The sequence below is a fragment of the Trichosurus vulpecula genome, chromosome 7, assembly GCF_011100635.1.
Source record: "Trichosurus vulpecula isolate mTriVul1 chromosome 7, mTriVul1.pri, whole genome shotgun sequence".
Lineage (NCBI taxonomy): Eukaryota > Metazoa > Chordata > Mammalia > Diprotodontia > Phalangeridae > Trichosurus > Trichosurus vulpecula.
In genome coordinates, this window is record NC_050579.1 from 241991192 (window position 1) to 242010214 (window position 19023).

The 19023-nt window shown below is 48.2% G+C and overlaps 1 protein-coding gene across 1 annotated transcript; it reads left to right on the forward strand.

Moving 5' to 3' along the window:
- Window positions 1–4938: 4938 nt before the first annotated feature.
- PEX6 (peroxisomal biogenesis factor 6) lies at window positions 4939–18647 on the forward strand. The gene is made up of 17 exons (XM_036766999.1): window positions 4939–5913; window positions 7394–7557; window positions 7989–8072; window positions 12128–12230; window positions 12316–12449; window positions 13044–13155; window positions 13462–13670; window positions 14067–14262; window positions 14694–14767; window positions 14926–15064; window positions 15155–15360; window positions 15479–15540; window positions 15951–16059; window positions 16481–16597; window positions 16864–16941; window positions 17175–17314; window positions 17849–18647. The coding sequence occupies exons 1-17, from the start codon at window positions 5008–5010 to the stop codon at window positions 17983–17985; spliced, it is 2970 nt and encodes a 989-aa protein (XP_036622894.1). The 5' UTR covers window positions 4939–5007; the 3' UTR covers window positions 17986–18647.
- The last annotated feature ends 376 nt before the right edge of the window (window positions 18648–19023 follow it).

Genomic DNA, 19023 nt, shown 5'->3' on the forward strand with positions numbered 1-19023 from the left:
GCACAAGTGAGAAACAGGATGACAGCTCAGTGCTTGTTCTTGAAGCTTCAGCCCCCTCCTTCATGCTTCTGCCTTCTCTGATGCCCCAAGGGGAATGAGACAGGGAGGCTGCTGCTAGGATTGAGGGGAAGGGATGGTGGGGTAGATGGTGGAGGAAGGGGGACGTGCCACTGCACCTCTTCAGTCAGCTTTCTTCCACTACCTCTCCCCCACTCCCAAGAAAACCCACAGGCAGCCTTGGGGGAGTATATTGATGGGGGCTTGGGGGATGGGAATGGGGTGGGTGGGTTCAGTGGAACATACTTGATTGAGAGATGTATCAAGGCATCAAGCTATTGGGGTGACCCTATCTGTCTGGCTAGTGGTTACCCCAAAGAATAGGCCCTTATAAAATGCGCATATACTCCCATTACATTCTAGTTATTTTAATTCCTTCCATAACTTCTTCCCCCACCCCCATCCCCGTCATGGAGCCCTGAGAACACCATGATCCCAGAAGAATCCAAATTGTAGAAGACTCGAAGGGCAATGGAAAGACACACAACCGATGTGAGCAGCCTGCAGTCTGTTGTTGTTTTCAGTCCTGTCTGACTCTTTGTGAACCCGTATGGGGCTTTCTTGGCAAAGATACTGGAAGGGTTTGTCATTTTCTTCTCCAGTGGATTAAGGCAAACCGAGGTTAAGTGACTTGCCCAAGGTCACATAACCAGTGAGTGTCTGAGGATGGATGAATTTAAGTCTTTCTGACTCCACTGAGCCACCTAGTTGCTTCCAAGGCAAACAGAGGTTAAGTGACTTGCCCAGGGTCACACAGCTAGTGAGTGTCTGAGACTGAATTTGAACTCAGGTCTTCCTGATTCCAGGCCCAGCGCTCTATCCACCGAGCCATCTAGCTGCTTCTCTAACAGTCTATGTTGCAACCTATTGTTGGTAATAATTTTCCTTCCAGAAGTTGGCACCAGGACATCACCAAGAATCAATATGATCAGAAAAAGGGGTAAGCTGGTAAAAGGCAAGGAGAGCAGATACATATTCTAATTACTGTACTGGGACTGATGAAATAGTAAAAGGACCAGAGGACAGTCTCTAGTGCCTTGGGTGGGTCTTTGGAAGGTCTATAAGAGGCAATGTGGTATGTTGTAGAAAGCCCTGGAAGCCCAGTCAGGAAGGACCGGGGCTCATGTTTCCTGGACTCCAACACCCTAAAAACAACAAACAACAACAAAAGTTATGTCCCAGAGTTATAAGTTATCAAATGAGATAATATTTGTAAAGAACTTAGTACAGTGCCTAGTACAGGATAAGTTTTTAATGAATGCCTGTTCCCTCTTCTCCTCCTCCTCAATGCCCCAAATCAAATTCCATTCAGTTCAATAAACTTTTATTAAGTACCTACTGTGTTCCAGGCACTGTATTAAGCCTTGAGAATACAAAAAGATGTAAAAGATAATCCTTGCCCTCATGGAACTTACAGTGTAATGGGGGAGACAACATGCAAAAATATGTGTGTATATATATATATATATATATATATATATATATACAAAGCAAGTTACATACAGGATAAGTAGGAAAAAAATTAACAGAAGGAAGGCATTGGAATTAAGAGGAGTTGGAGAAGACTTCCTGTAGGAAGTGGGATTTTAGTTGTGACTTAAAGGAAGCCAGAGAGATCAGTAGATAGAGTGGAGAAGAGAGAGTATTCCAGGCATGTGGGACAACCAGAGAATATGCCCGGAGCTGAGAGATGGAGTATCTTGTTTATGGAACAGCCAGAGGGTCAGCATCACTGGATGTAAAAGTATGTGTATTTTGTATCTGCACCTGCTTATTCATCTGAAAAGTGAGCATAATGATACTTGTTTTCTCTTACCTCACAGGGGCATCGTGGGGAAAGCACTTTGTAAACCTTAAGGTGCACCATAAGTGTGAGTTATTATTATTATCATCTACAGAAAAACACGGACAATAATTACACAAGATGAGAAGGCACAGAAAAGTGGTGATCTGTACTCATGAAGGGAAGGATGCCCACAATCATCTCCTGGATGCATCCAATGTAAAAGCATCTCTGGCTTCCCCAATACCAATGTCGACAGTTCAGTTCAGCTGTATGGCTTTGTGGCATGTCTCAAAAAAGTGTCAGTTGGTTAGTCAATGAGTCTTTATCAAGTGCTCAGTATATGCCAGGCATTTCAGTAAGTGCTCTAGATACAAAGAAGGGCTAAAACCTGGTCCCTTCCTTCAAGGCGCTCATATTCTAAAAAGGGGAGACAACTTGATAACTCTATACATACAAGATATATACAGTGTAAATGAGAGATCCTTTAATAACCCCAAACTTCCCCCAGAAGCAAAGTTCCATCTTGTTAATAGCAATATTCTGCTGGTGCTTTTGTACAGATATGAGTCATCCAAAGAATAAAGCATCCAAAGAATTTAAAATGAGTTTCACACAAAAGGGAATGGAGAGGTACGCAGTGGGTGTGAGGGTGTGAGCTGGGTACAACATTTAACAAAAGGGAGCTTGGAAGAAATGGAGTAAAAGATGTCATCAGGGAAATATATGAGCAAAGAAGCAAAGGGGCCGAAATGCCATGACAAGAAAGAGGGACGACAGGTGGATAACCCAGTGGACAGCTCAAATGCTTCACTGGCATTCTCCTGACGTCAGGAGAAATCTAAGAAGGCTGGGTGGACTCCCAGGACAAATTTATGAGAGAACATGGACAGGAACTGAACAGAGGAAGAATGGGTTGAGATACAGATTGTTACTCTTTAAGAGCCAAGCACTATAGTATTTCATTTTTGCCTCTGTATTCTCAGTGCCTAATAGCTAGCACCATTCTTGGGCACATAATGGATGTTTAATAAATGCCTGATGATTGATTGATTTGACCGTTCAGGAACCATCGATATCATGAAACAAGAAATCCACTTGAGTATGTTTTAATAAATAAATAAATATTTATTTATTTTTAGTTTTCAACATTCACTTGTTTATGGAACAGCCATTTTTCAACATTCAGTTTTATAGATTTTGAGTTTTAAATTTTCTCTCACTCCTTCCCTTCCCCCTCCCCAAGATGGCATGCAATCTGATACAGGCCATACATGTACAATCATATTAAACTTATTTCCACATTAGTCATGTTGTAAAGAAGGATTAGAACCAAAGGGGAAAACCACAGGAAAGAAAGAACAAAAAAAAGGAGAAATCCACTTGAGTATTTTTAGTAAGTAAATAAATATTTATTTATTTTTAGTTTTCAACATTCACTTTTATAAGATTTTGAGTTTTAAATTTTCTCCCCCTCCTTCCCCTCCTCTCCCCAAGATGACATGCAATCTGATATAGGCCATACATGTACAATCATATGAAACTTATTTCTACATTAGTTATGTTGTAAAGAAGGACTAGAACCAAAGGGAAAAACCATGAGAATGAAGAAACAAAAAAAGAGAGAGAAATCCACTTGGGTATTTTAAGTATATGTTTCGGACTCTGTAGGTGCTGGGAATACAAACAAGAACAAATGCCCTGACCTCAAGAAACTTATATTTCCCATCAGACCTTAAAGGAGATGACTCAGGACCCTAAGCCCAAGAGCCTTGGGAAGAGCAGTGCCCCTCAATCCCCAACCACTGGATTTGCTTCTAGTCTAATCCCCATAGCCATCACTGAGGGAAGAAATCATTATGGGGAGTCATCCCACCTTCCTCATCACCATCAGTAAAAACTGCTGACCAATTTCCACTAACAATCTCATAGAAGCCCCCTGGAGTCACAACACCTCCCAGAACACTGATCCTGCTTTAAGCCCAGCCCTGGAAACCCTCACCTGGGAAGGCAACAGCTATGGGGAAGGGGCCAGCTATCCCCACCAACTGCCACACACAGGGTAGGCAAGTCAGCCTCCCTCAAGCAGCAAGGTGCCTTGAGGAAGAAATAGGAGGTAGCATGGACCAGACAAATCAAACCACCACCACCCCCTTGACCACCATCTCCCCCAGACCGTGATAGAGATGGCCCAAGTCCCTGAACCAGGAGCCTGGGGAAGAGCAATGCTTCTAGCCTGGTCTCCATCCATCATCTTCAGAAGCAGCCCCTGTGGAGCCGCAGCCTGGTCACTGCTCCTTCAGGTGCTACAGCCTCTGCTACTGAAGACCCAGTAAATAAAGTTCTTGTTATTCAGAGTCCTTGGTGCTATCAAATGGTTCTACATCATTCTACATAAAACATTGATATAATTTATCAGTGGAAACAACATTAAAAGAGAGGAATTACCATTTACTTTGCCCCTGCACCCTAAGACCATAGGTCTTTTCCATTTTGCTTTCAGTCGAAACCTTCCACATATGTTGTCTCCCCAGTTAGAATGGGAGCTCCCTGAGAGCAGGGGCTGTCTTGCTTTTCTATTTGTGTCTCCAGCGCTTAGCACAGAATAACAGCTTAATAAATGGCTCATTCATTCACTCAAGCATGTATGCATGCATTCATTCTTCCTAGCGGAATTCAAGACGATGTATTAATGATCAGCCAGCAAACAGTCATAAAGGACATATTAGGGCGAATGATAATTGGGAGAGCGTGGTAAAAAGAAATGGAACTACTAGGGAGGAAGGAACCGAACACCGGCCCAATAGGCACCGCAAACAGGTTCTCACACCATCACTCAGAACGGACCATTGCCTGCGAAGACTGGAGTGGAACAGGCGCAGATGCAGAAGCAGCACAAGCAGCCCTAGTTACCATGGTTACGGCTGTCAAGCCCACAGCCACGACGCAGTCGGCCGCCTCCGCCTTTTGGACTCTGCGCAGAAGTTCCCACTACGTTGCCCCCGTTCCTACTCCTCCTACCTTCTTGCCCCTCCCAACACTTCTACGGGAGCCGGAAGCGACGCTTCGAACGGCGGCCCGCGGGAGCACCCGCTTCGCGTTCCGCTTGCCGGCGCCGGAAGGAGACGCGGCGGTCCCCTGTTCCTCCGCTTCCAGTCGCTGTCCTCATGGCGCTGGCCGTGCTGCGAGCCCTAGAGCCCTTCCCGGCCGAGGCTCCTCCGCTGGCGGTGCTGCTGCCGCCGGGGGGGCCGTGGCCGGCGGCGGGGCCCGCGGGCCTGGTGCTGGCTCTGAGGCCGGCGGGGGCGGGACCGACGGGGCCGGCGCTGCTGGTGGCTGCTCTGGAGGGCCCGGGCGAGGGCCCCGGGCCGGAGCCGGAGCCGGAGCCCGGGCCCCCGGAGCTGCTGGTGAGCCGCACGCTGCTGCGGCTCCTGGCGCTGGGTTCTGGCGCGCGAGTGCGGGCTCGGCCCGTGCGACGGCCTCCGGCGCTGGGCTGGGCCTTGCTGGGCGCCGCGCCGGGCTCGGGCTCCGGGACGGGCCCGAGAGCCGGGCCGGTGCTCGTGCGGCGTGGAGAGGCATTGCCTGCGCTCGGCCCCCGGGTGCTGGAGACGCGGCCAGCTCTGCAAGGGCTGCTGGGCCCCGGCACGCGGCTGGCGGTGACCGAGCTCCGGGGACGGGCCGCTAAGGGGGGTCCCCTACCCGGGGACGGTCGCCCCCAGCTGCCGGCTCCGCCCGTGGTGTCCTCCTTCGCGGCCCCGAGCGTGCCCAGGAGGCTGCAGGGCATCCTGGGCGGGGCTGGGGAGGCTCTGGGGGTCAGCAGGAGCTGCCTGCGGGGCCTCGGCCTCTTCCAGGGAGAGTGGGTGTGGGTGACCCCGGTCAGGGAAGGGGCACCGACCCCCCGACCTCACCTGGCCAAGATGCAAGTCCAGGACCCTCGCTGGAATCTCCCCGAGAAGCTAGGACCGGGGTCCCCGGAGCTGGGGGAACCCCTCGCCGACGGGATGGCTCTGGTGCCAGCCAATCTGGCTTTCAATCTCTCCTGTGAACCCCTGGAAATCGGGGAGCTCAGCATTCAGGTAAGGTCCAGGAGGTCCCCTCCCCAGCTCAGTTTTGACTTTTACTGAGTTAGGAAACAAGACACCTGCATCTCCTTAGCCAGCTTCTTGGCCTTGGTTTCCATTTCTGTACAGTGAGATTACTGTTTTAGTAAGGGGTTAAGGTGTGAAGAATTTATAATCAACACACAACGTACATACATACACACGTATATACATCCAAAGCTTGAGAACTCTTCAGGTGGGATTAGAAATTAACGTTAGAATTGTCATGTGCAGTGGGCTTTAATATTGTCTGAGAAGCTGGGAAGATTACTGCTTTTAGGAGTTATATAGCTTATTGCATTTATCGAGATAGCTGTCTCAAAAAAGGTTTATTCTGCAAGATGAAATACAACCAAGTGTTCCTGTGCATGGCACAGAAAATAATTGGTACTGGAGGTCAGAAAGGAGAAATGTCTTGGCCCAGTAAAAAGAGTCATGGGTTTGGAGTTTGTGTGGTATGGTGTCTTTGATTTTGAAATAATGCATGAAAAATTACTTGAATACCTAGGCCTTCATGCCTTTTCTGGATCTAGAGCTGAGTTTTCTATTCTTTGAATCCCAGTTGTGCTTCTTAATATCTTTTCTTCTTTGTGCCTCAGTTTCCTTCTCTGTAAAATGATGGAATTGGACTCTGTGATCTCTAAGGCTACTTCAATCTCTTAATCTTGTGATCCTGTATCTTAGGGATTACACAGTGTCTTTTAACTGGGCAGAGGAAGAAATTGAAGGGAGAAGATCATACAGTACATACAGTTCTCATGCTAATCATTCTGCTGGGGCCCAACAGCCTCTCTGAGATCTTGTCTTTTTGCCATTATCCTGAATAAAATGAACCCTTGAGTTCCTTCTCAGGCCAATCACATGGACTACCTAGTGTTGTTGAGGTGGAAACTAAATACACCCTAATTATCTATTGAGACCCAATATTTCTGATTGCTCAGAACTACTCGAAGACATCAGAGGGATTTTCAGAGTCATGGTCATAACTAGAGACACTTTAAAAAACAGTAATACTGTATTCGAAGAGAAGAGAGATATTGCTTCTGTAGGTACGTTAGGAAGTATTTCTGTTTCTGGGGGCAGCAGTCTAGGGATGGCAGTCTTGAAGGTGGTTGATTCTGCTTTCCCAGGTCTCGTATCCCACCATCTTTCTGGTTGTGTTAAAATGTGGACTAGTGGATAGAAGTGAATAGTAACAGTAACAACTCATCCGTCTATAGTACTTTAAGGTGTAAAGTGTTTTGTATACATTATTTCCTTTGAGCCTCTCAACATCAGTGAGATATGTACTTTGGGTATTACTTCCATTTTACAGATGAAGAAACTGAGGCTCAGAGATGTTGTTTACCCCTGGTTATACAAATAATGTTTAAACAATAGCCTCTCCCACAAAGAGGGCATAGTCTAGTCACCATGTAAAGGGAAGGCTGTAAAATGTTGATTGTTTCTCTAATAGAGATACTCAGAAGGATTCAGGAATCCTGAGAACAGAGGAAGCTGCTCAGTGCTGACTGGGCCTCCATTTGCCAGAGAGCTGCACATTGAAATTGTGTCCTCCCCCCACTACAGCACCAGTGGCAACTATGACCAGGCTCTTTATCAGCACTTTGAGACCCCCAGGTCAGCTCCTTAGCCCAAACAAAAAGATATTTACCTCTTGTAGAAACAGAGCCTGGCATTCTGTATCAGTCCTGTTCCCCTTCTTTCCTGAACTCCAGATCTAGATATGTCCATTTGATTATTGAAGTTGCATTTTAGGAAATACTGGGGTGGGAGATCCCAGCTGGGATGCTGGGGAGGTAATGAAAGAAAGAGCTCATCTGACATGCAGGAGATTAGGGACTTCACAAGAAACCCACTGGATCTCTTAGTCAGCTCCGGAAAACTCATACTACTTTCTTTCCCATTTTCTCCATCTTCCCAAAGTTTCATCTCCTCCCATTCCATTCATATTAGATTGATATCTGGGTGGACAGTTTGCCCCCAAAAGATAGTTTACCATATCACTGACCTCCAGTTATGATCTCACTAGGACTGCTTTTGTGTTACAGGGTAGTCCAGGAAGGGGATATTCTGTGTGTGCCAACAGTTGGGCAAGCAGACGTCTTGGAAAGAAGCCCAGAGAAGCTGTTCAGGTACGCAGCCCCATCCTAAACCTTGAGAAGCCCCTACTAAGTCTGTAGTACTTTTGCCCTCAAGTTTGGTAGTGTGGTGAAAGCCTAGGCCTTCATGCCTTCTCTGGACCTGGGACTGAGCTTTCAATTCTAAACTCCACTGTTTTCTCATCTTTGGCCTAATGTGTCTTCCTGAATTGTTGCCTCTTCCTTACACATATATGACACAAGATAACCCAAAACTTGGAATCTCTTTGGGCAGGAAAGAGTACACATGCTGTTCCTTGGGTCTATCCTGTAGAAGAAATGGCACTTGCTGCTGAGGGAATGTCTTTTCTCCATTTATCCACCCTTTACAATAGAAAATTAGGGATCAGCATAACTGAGTCTTCCCCTACTGACTTTGTATGATCATGACTGGGCGAATTAGTACTGCCCCAGGTCTCAGCGTAAGAACAAGACTAAGTCTGAGTGTGATTTTGGCTCTTGGCTAAAAGGAGAGTTGGGGGTTTCTCCCACAGACGGTCATTCCTTCTCTCTGTTGGAGTACAGGCCTTAATCCCATGCCTTTCTCTGTCCATTGTAAACATTCAGCAAATGTTTATTCAATAGCATGTTTATAACAGAGTTAAAATGCTTTTTAAAAGGCAGAAAGATTTGGAACTGTGGCACAACCAGGTCTGGTGGAGCTCCTGGGCCTTAGACTAGCTACATGGAGGATTAAGCTTGCTTCACTCTTTCTAGAGAGTTTATTCATCCAAGGTCACTCAGTATGTCAGGATTAAGAGTGCAGTGCTTTGACATTCAGGCCAGTGTCCTGTTCCAGGGAGATCCTGGCAGTGGCTTCAGCATACACATGTTTCATCAGTGGACCTGGCCTTTGTTCTCTGTTTGGACTGTTTGTTGGTGTGTTTACACTCAGCAGTTACCTGAAAGCCCAGCTGTGTCAGGTGCTCTGACAGTAGCTTTCCACACTGACTTTGGGGAATGACCCCAGGAGAGAGAGAGAGAGCTTACAGTATTGCCAGGACCCGGTACAGGGCTGGCTTCCTGGTCAGTCTCTTATGCACTCTTTTCTCCACTGTAGGCACTTCCTGTCAGTGGTTTTTCTAACTATACTACAGCCATTGTCCTTTGTAAGACCAGCCTTTGGGAATAAAAAAATAGGAGGGTGAAAATAAGTCCTTCTCAGCTACTGGCTCTTTATCCAACAAGTGCTTGTTTTGCATCTACTGTGTATAAGACACTGTACTAGGCAGTAGGATGCAAAGTTGAAGATGGAAGTAGATCCTTCCCACAAGAAGCTTACATTCTACTTGAGTATGTGATATCTGTTCACAAGCATTAAGTGCATGCTATGTCCCAGGCACTAGATTTACAGAGACCGAAGTGAAACAAACTTTGCCCTCGAGAGGCTTACACTCTGTTGGCTGGGGCAGGGGTAGGGGTGTGGGACACAACATATTTGCATATAAGTCTATTAAAAATAAACTCAAGATCATTTTAAAGAGGAGACACTAGCAGCTAGGGGATCAGGAAAGACCTCGTTCATATAAGACATGGCTCTTGAGCTGAGCTCCCAGGAAAACTAGGAAATCTAGGAGTTGAAGAGGCATGAGGGACAGACAGCATGGTCAGGGGCAGCAAGGTGGCATGTCAGGTTGAGGTATAGCAGGAAGGCCAGTTTGGTTGAACCAAGGATATGCATGATAAGCCTGAAAAGGTAGGTCGAAGCTGAGGTAGATCAAAGGGCTTTAAGTATCAGGACAGAGTATATTTGTAGAGGTGCAATGCCTTCATCAGAACTGCACTTTAGGAGTATCATTTTGGTAGCTCTATGGGTTTGGAGAGGACAGAGGTTTGAGGCAAGAAGATCATTTAGGAGGCTATTAGGAAATGTACACAGATGAGTGAAACAAGGTAATTTGAGGGACAAAGCACCAACTACATCAATAGATCAGGAAAGTTCTTCTAGGAAGTAGCAGCTGAGTTAAACGTTTTAGAAGGGTGGAGGTGGAGGTGGAGGTGAGGTAGTACATTCAGTCAATAAGCATTTATTAGTTGCTTGCTATACACCACGCACTGGGCTAGGTGCTGGAGATAGAAAATGAAGTAGTTTCCAGAGCTTACCCAAGTTAATCTTGGGAGAGGATGGGAATGGAGCAGCACAAGCACCTGGGGAGATAAGGAAAGGCTTCATTCGGACACAGGCTGCCAGTGGAGCTGAGTCTTGAGGTAGACCAGGGATTCTAAGGGTCAGTTATAAGGGAGTTCATTCCAGGTATTGGGGTGGCCGATGTAAAGGTGTAGAAACAGGAAATGGAGTATTTTGTGTGAGGAACGGCAAGAAGGCCAGTGTGACTGGACCCTGGAGTTCTAGAAGGGGAACGACCTACAGTAAGGCTGGAAAGGTAGGCTGGGGTCAGGTTGTGAAGGGCTTTAAATGCCAAGCAGAGAAATTCATATTTGCTACTACTAGATGTGCTAGGGTGCTTCTGGAACTTAGTTGAGCAAGGGAGTGTTATGCACTCGAGGAGAATCACTTTGGCTGCTCTGTAAAAGATGGATTGGAGTGGGGAGAGACTCGAGGCAGGGATACCAATTAGAAACCTTTCACGTCCAGCTGCAGGGTGAATTAGAGCTGTGTCTGTGTGAGAGAGCTAGGTGGCAAAGTGGATAAGGTATTGGATTTGGAGACCTGAGTTTTAGATCCTGCCTCAGATACTTAACTAGCTGTGGGACAAGTCACCTCACCTCTGCCATCCTCAGTCTCTTCATTTGTAAGATGGGGATAATAATGGCACCTACGTCACTGAATTGTTGTGACTATCAAATGACATGCTGTGTAAATGTTAGCTACATAATAACATGTTTATGATAGAAGAGAAAAAGGAAGTACAGAAGAAGGGTGGGTTTGAGGGGCAAAAATGAGTTTAATTTTAGGCACCTCCAGTTTAAAATACATTTGGCACAAGAGTTGGAATGCCTAGTTTGGAGAACAGCTGGTAAGCACCATACATCTTAATTTGAACAACTAACCATTAATAGGCTTTCCATAAGAATGCTACAGACTCTTAAATGTAAAATTGAGCCTCAAGGCCTCAGAGACGATGACTCCTATGTCAGCTACGTTTCTGAGCCTCAGCTCTTAAATTGCTTTAGAGGCCTAACCAATTCACCTCTCTTCTCTGAGGTACCGGGCTCAGTTTGGGAAAGAGAAGTTTCCCCTTTTCCCCTTAGGAGACTCTAATGGGGAGGGAGTGGGATGATGGCCCATTTTAACCTTAGGATAAGTAGGGATGAATGATTCATAGCTTTTCTTTAAGAATAGTCTTAGAAAGCTCTGGGCCTCCCAGTGTGGAGCTCTACAGACTGAGGCTGCCCACAAGCTCTTCTCCCTATCTCTCTCACTCACCTGATCTATAACACAACTCACTTATATTCCAGCAATTTGTTTGCCTTTTCCCCTAATTAGGTCATCAGGGGTATCCTCTAAGGTAGTCTTATAACCCCTGTAACCTTCATGGATTATACAGGCATATTTACATTTTGCCCATTAAATGTCAAGACTCAAGATATTTTAGAATAGCCACAATCCCAAGTTAAAAATGCTGCGTCAAATGTTCATCTTAGGAGTAATAATTATAAGAAGGATATAGGGTTTGTCTTATGTTCCAGTCTTTTACCATGAGCACTGTTGAGTGTAAAGTGTTATAGAAGTCACAGAAACTAGGGCTGCCTCCTCACATGAAATGCTAACCTAACCTCTCTCCTCCCTTCCCCCATAGTCTTCTGGGACCATTTCTGCCTCCCATCACTAACAGGAATTTAGATTTGAAGATCAACATTATAGCCTGAGAACTATGGGGGTGTGTGTCCCTCTGCTCTATGGTCAAACTAACTTGAAGTCTGAGTTGAAGATGAGGAAATGTGGGTTCTTGTCTGCTGGCTAGTCACGACTAATCTAGATCTAGTTTTTCCCATCTGAAAAAAGGGGTTAGTATCCTTTGCTTCTCCCTTTCCGGAATACAGCAGTCGTGTACAGACTTGGGGTGTGCTCTGCCTTCATTCTGCAGGTGGCCTTTTCTGTTCTTCAAAGTGAAGACAACTGTTGGGGAGGCCCCAGAGGAACCAACCACTGCATATCTGGCTGATACAAGCCACACATCCTTGTACCTGGTGAGGCCTTTGGGGAGCAAGGCTGGAGTGGGGAGGCTGAGACAGAGTGTGCTATACCTGAGGCCCCTTTCTCATTCCTGTACAGGTGGGTTCTACTCTGAGTTTTGTCCCATGGCTCCCTTCAGAGGGACAGGGTCTCTGGAGCAGCCTCTCCCCTCCAGGGCTGGAGACTTTAGTGACACAACTCTGCGACATCCTGAGGCCACGACTTCATCCTGGGTAAGAGAGGCTTTAGACCTTAGGCGAAGGATGGCTTTGAGTTGGAGTTGTGGGAGGGGTCAAGAATGTGGTTGGGTAGCTAGGTGGTACAGTGGATAGGGTGCCAGGCCTAGAGTCAGGAAGACTTGTTTCCCTGAGTTCAGATCTGGCCTCAGATACTTAATAGCTGTGTGACCCTGGGCAAGTCACTTCACCCTGTTTGCCTCAGTTTCCTCACCTGTAAAATGAGCTGGAGAAGGAAATGCCAAACCACTCCGGTGTCTTTGCCAAGAAAACCCCAAATGGGCCCACAAAGAGTCAGACACAGCTGACAAAAAGACTGACAACAACAAGGATGTGGTTTACCTTGGCCAGAATGTCTCAGATGACCAAAGGGTTCAGCAAGCCTTCCTGAAGGTGATCCAGCACAAACCTGGGAGGATAAGCCCCTTGGCCTTTCTCCTGAAAAGGGGCAAATGAGAAACTTACTCTGAGGCACAGGGACTATTTCTGTTACTGTTTTGAGGGAGACTTTACCTCGTACATGTTCAAAGGGAAAAGTTTGAGAAAGCACAGGACAGACAGGGGGCCCAATTTAGCTTTTTCTGGTTGCAGGGGCTCTTTGTTGACAGGGACCAGCAGTGTCCTCCTGCGGGGGCCACCGGGCAGTGGGAAGACCACAGCCATCACTGCTGCCTGTGGCCGCCTTGGGCTGCACTTATTCAAGGTGAGGATACCCACGGTCCTTTGGGTAAAGATGGTGCAAAGGGTAGCCGCTGCTGCCTATTCTGCTGCTCTGGTGGGACCTTTGCCTCACAGGGTGGACCTTCCAGGTGGAGGGAGCTTCAAGGACTTGGTGACCAGCCTATGTAACATCACCGGTTTAGTGGAGTGGAGTGGAGCATGAGGAATACTAGTCCTTTTTTTCTTGTTTGCATTGGAAATATTCAACAAATGCCTGAAGTAGTCCCTAAGGCAGTCCTGTTTTTCGCTGTGGGGCATCCCTTGCTTACAGGCCCGTGTTTCTCCACAGGCAGACTGCTCAAGGCTGTGTGCAGACACTAGCGCAGCGGTGGAGAGCAAGCTTCGGGCCACTTTCTCCCGGGCTCAGCATTGCCGCCCATCAGTCCTGCTGTTGAGAAGTGTGGAACTCCTGGGCTGGGAACGGGATGGGCTGGGTGAGGATGCCCATGTGGTAGCTGTGCTTCGACATCTTCTTCTGAATAAGGATCCCCTCATCAGGTATCCCCTCGGACCCAATATGGAAACCTGGGCCTAGGCTAAAGGGTGACCATTCTCACCCCCACTCCTTCCCTGTCAGTACATTCGTCTGCCTCACTACTGTTTGGCTACGGTCCTGTTTGTCAACACTGTGTGCTCAGTGCCCACTGTGCAGTGGGTATAGTCACATGTTAACTGTTATAGGGATATCCAGAGGAAGGGGGAGACTGTCATTACTTCAGGGAATCCTCAGTCTGTTTGGGGTGGGCTGGACCCAGGGCACTCACAAAATGTTCTCAACACAGTCCAACCTTCCCTGGTTCTGCCCCACTCCTTTATAGTAGCAGCAGTGTGTTTGGAGTGCTCACTCCTATCCTGAGCTCAGACCCCCTAGCACCTGCTCCTCTCATTCCACAGTTCGCTGCCTCTGCTGGTTGTTGCTACAACAAGCTGCCCCCAGAATGTGCCCCCTGATGTGCAGATAGCATTTCCTCACGAGTTGGAGGTCCCCATGCTGTCAGAGGAGCATCGGCTCAGCATCCTGCAGGCACTAACTGCCCGCCTCCCTTTGGGCCAGGAAGTGAATCTAGCCCAGCTAGCAAGAAGGAGTGCAGTGAGTGCCAGGGAGGGGGGGGGTCAGGGGTTAAGGGGCACAGGACCCCACATCTTCCTTGGTAAGGCATTTAGTCCTGTAGCCCCATGTATGAGGTGGTACTTGCTTCTGAACTGAAATGGGAAAACTCTTAGGGCATGGATGGACATCAAGACATGGAATCTCAGAATTGTGATTGTGTAGCCTCTCGATGAGGGGGGCATTCTGGGATAGACTGTTCCACATTGAGGCAGGTCCAGTTAAGAAGCTCTAGATCTGCTACTCCCCATGGCTCCTAATTCTGGTGACTGGAGCCAAGGAAAATGTACTTAGTCATCTCCTTCACAGAGCATCTAGAAGGGGAAGTAGGGGGTGGGGGGGGGGTGGAAGCAAGACATTCCACCTGCCTCCCACAGCTCTCTTGTCTTTGTTCTCACTCATACCTTCCCCAGGGCTTTGTGCTGGGTGATCTCTGTGCCTTGTTGGCCTACAGCAGCCGAGCAGCCTGCACCAGGATCCAGACAGGGTGAGGGGCAAAGGGAGTATGGGAAAGAGGAGGAGACAAGAAACTGGGAAGGTTAAGGAGAGAGGAGGGGCCTAAGACACTGAAGAGTGAGAGAGAAGCCCAAGGCCCTAGGAGTCCTGAGTCATACCTTTTCTCCCCTTCTCCATTTCCTTGTTCAGTGCGATGGCTGCTGGCAGCTTGAGCGAGGAAGATGAGGGGGAACTGTGTACTGCTGGCTTTCCCATACTGGCAGAGGATTTTGGAGTGGCGCTAGAACAGCTACAGATGGCTCACTCTCTGGCCATTGGGGCCCCCAAGGTAGGGGCTCCAGACTTTACTTTAAGATGAAATTAGTTGTCTTTCGCACGCAATCAGAATGCCTCCAACCTCCTAACATCCATCCTCTAGATCCCAGCAGTGTCCTGGCAGGACGTGGGAGGGTTGCAGGATGTGAAGAGGGAAATCCTGGAAACGATTCAGCTCCCTCTGGAGCATCCTGAGTTGCTGGACATGGGGCTGAGGCGCTCAGGCCTTTTGCTGTATGGACCTCCAGGCACTGGAAAGACCCTCCTGGCCAAGGCTGTAGCCACCGAATGTAGCCTCACCTTCCTCAGGTAGGAACAAGGGACAGTAGACCTGGTAGGGAGGAGAAGGGAAGACTCTAGGCTGGGGACTCGGGCTAGGGCCAAGAAAGTGTTGGGGAAGCCAACTGCTCATGTTCCTCCTTCCCAGCGTGAAAGGTCCTGAGCTCATCAATATGTATGTGGGCCAAAGTGAGGAGAACATTAGGGAAGGTAAGTGAGAGTCATAGCTCCCACCCTGTCCTGTCTCTTTTCCTTCCAAGGCTGCTCCCTTCTAGTCCCTGTCCCCAGGGATCCATTACAGGGCAGTGTGATGAAGCACTGGACTCAAGGCCTTGCTCTGCCTCTAACTAGCTGTGTGACTTTGGACAAGTCACTTCCTCTCTGATCTTCAAGTTCTTAGTCTGCCAGATAAGGGGGTTGAACTAGATCTCTGGAGGTTTCTTAAAAATTAGAAGTCTTTAATTCAGTGATCCTATCCAGAAAATGAGGTTCTCAGGGGCAGGTTTAGTGAGTGGTTAAGCTGCAGGCCCATCCCCACCAAGCCTCCACTTGGGATTGGTTCTCCCAGTTTTCTAGCCTGTTGCCTTCCCTCCCTCTCATCCCCATTTCCTCCTTTCCAGTGTTCTCCAGGGCTAGAGCTGCTGCCCCATGCATCATTTTTTTTGATGAGTTGGATTCTTTGGCTCCAAGTCGGGGGCGAAGTGGGGACTCCGGCGGTGTGATGGACAGGTGGGTAATTCTGGACCAGGGAATGAAACTGACTTCATGGGAGGCATCGAGGATGGAGTAGCAGAACACACTTGCTCCAGGAGCCTCAGAAGGATTAGGGCTATCATGCTGTCAAGTTCTGGGACCACCAGTGGTCAGAGTTTAAGAGCAAAAGTCTTTCTCCCTTGGGTTCCTATAAAAGTAATATGGTGAAGAACTGAGAAAGAGAGAATGTGGACTGCCGATCACACAGAAGATCAAGGAAGGGGGCTCAAGAGAGTCCAAAAGTGGCCAGAGATGAGGAGTGATAGGATGAGAATGAGACTCCTTGGACAAGGCCTGGAGATACGGAAGAGGAGTCAAATCTGAAGAGTGGGGAAGGATTCCGGACTGCGTTGCTCTCTGCCTTTCATTCATCTCATTCTCTGTCTAACCCATACAGGGTGGTCTCCCAGCTCCTGGCAGAGCTTGATGGACTTCACAGCAGCCAAGAAGTATTTGTAATTGGAGCTACCAACAGGCCTGATCTCCTAGATGCCGCACTGTTGCGGCCGGGCAGGTTTGTCCCTATCCATTAACCATCTGTCTCTCTGAGAAACTGATGTACTCCAATTAACTCCTCATTTCCCATGATCATCTTGTTCTGCACTTCCTCTTAGGGCCAGGCTTACCCAGCATTGGTATCAGCTGCCCAGTGGGCAACGCTCGCAGCCCACTAAGCTTGGGCCTGGCCCATGGGGTTGGGGAATATAATTGCACCTGGTCGGTTGGGTTCCAAGGATTTACCAGCTGAATGCTCTACCCTGATCATTGCTCTCTCTGAAGGTTTGACAAGCTGGTGTTTGTGGGGCCGAGTGAAGATCGGGTTTCCCAGCTTCGGATTCTAAGTGCCATCACACGAAGGTATAGCCTAGGGGATGTGGGATGGTTAGGGTTAGTGCCTGGGTGAGCCACTTCAGTATTGGTGTAATGGAAAGTGTTCCAGATTTGGCATTAAAGGACCTGGGTTTGGATTTCTACTCTCCTGTTTAATGCTGGTCAGTGGAATTGACCAGCCAAGGTTAATTCCAGAAAAAGAATGCTTTCCAAAACCATGACCATCCTCTCACTGCCAGCCCTCTGCCTCCCCATTCCAGGTTCAAGCTCGAGCCTTCTGTGAACCTGATGAGCGTCCTGGACCGATGCCCAGCCCAGCTGACTGGTGCCGATTTGTATTCCCTCTGTACTGATGCAGTGACAGCAGCACTTAAGAGAAGGGTCCAGGACATTGAAGATGGTGAGGACAGGATCTCCCCCACCCCTAGGCTTAGTGGGATTGAGGGAAAAGCCCACCAGGCAGGCTAAACCACAGCCTCAGAGTCCTGCCCGTGAGCCTCAGTAGGCAGAAGTGGCCATGGAAGCTATCAAGGTCAGAAAACAGGAGGGAGTCACTAGATATGGACCAAAGGAAAGATGGCTGAGTCACCCGTTTTGAGCCTGAAGCTGCCATTCTGGGTCTCCATTGTGCCCAGAGACTGGAGGATGAGATGAGCTTTTGGAGACCCTGTTTAACTAGAAGACAGCAGTTCCCCATGCTTCAGACAGAAGAGTTGGAGTCCTTCCTCTATTTTCAGGTCCTGTTCAGGCCTTAGTCTAGGAAGCTCTCTCCATGTTTCTCTGTGTCTTAAGTTTCTGATATTGGCCTAGAGCTCCGAGGGCACCTGAAATCCTTGTCCTTTCTGCCTTTCTTCCCCTCTGTTAGCTGTAGTTAAGAGGGGGAGCAGGACTTCTTTCCTTGACTCCCCTTCTGTTTCTCCTCCCCCACCCCTAGGACTGGAGCCAGCTAATTCAGTGCTGCTTCTTACCATGGAGGACTTGGTCCAGGCTGCTGCCCGGCTACAGCCATCTGTCTCTGAGCAGGAGCTACTCCATTACAAGCGCATCCAGCGCAAATTTGCAGCCTGTTAGGATCACTTTGGGCTGCACCCCTAGCCATACCCTCTCCACCAGCCCTGGAACGACATTGCTGACCAGTTGAAGTGGGCTTCTTCAGGCCACCTAACCTGGAGAAGCTTCCCTGCCCAGCTCTGTCGCCTTGTTGTGGAGAGTATTGTCACCTAAGGGTGTGAAGACCAAATGCCAAAGCAGAGGTCTGAACTAAGAGGTCAGGGCTGCAGGGACCTGGCTAGGTGGGGGGGTGGTAGGACCTGACAGAAAATCTTACTGTCCCAAGTTCATCCTTTATAGTGTTTCCCCAGTTTTGGAGTGTGAGCTCAGATCCTGCCCCCTACATTACTGTTGAATGACTAATCATCACTGCTGAGGCCTGGGTGAAGCATTCCTTGCCCAGTTTCTGGTCAGGAACTATAGGTGTAAGATGAGACCTATAGTTTCAGATGTGGCCTATGTGTTTCGTTGCTTTGGAGAAAAAGTCAGTGGGAAGTGACAGTGATAGTTTTTTTTTTAAATATCAGTAAAACATTTAAAAGACTTATGCTTGGCCAAGGCAGATAGGCACAGAGAAAAGGTGGAGGAAGAGTCCTAGGGACTCAGCCCTAAGGCTAGAAATAGTATTCATTATCACCATCTATTCTTTACTATTCCAGCCAAAAATAAAAGTGTGTGCTGCCCTCTTCTGGTTTTGTAGGGGTGAGGCAGGAGCTCAGGGACCCAAAGACCCTGGGAAATTGGGACCAATGGATGTCATCTAATCAGTCAAGAATTAGAGGTGACAATAATAGGGATCATAGAATTAATAGCTGAAAGAAACCTGAGCAATCTTGTCCAGCCTCCTCACTTTACAGATGAGATGAGGAAACCAAGTCCTCAAAAAAAGTTAAGCAACCTGTCCGAAGTCCCGTGCCAAGATTCCAGCCCCACACTCATTATTGCCAAGGCTCTCTTCTCTGTCCAGGGAGCAGGGTGGGATGCAAACTTTGAGGGTCTGGAGTGCTCTGGATCCAGAGAGGGGTTGGTGAGGGGACAGTCGAAAGATGTCTTAGTGGC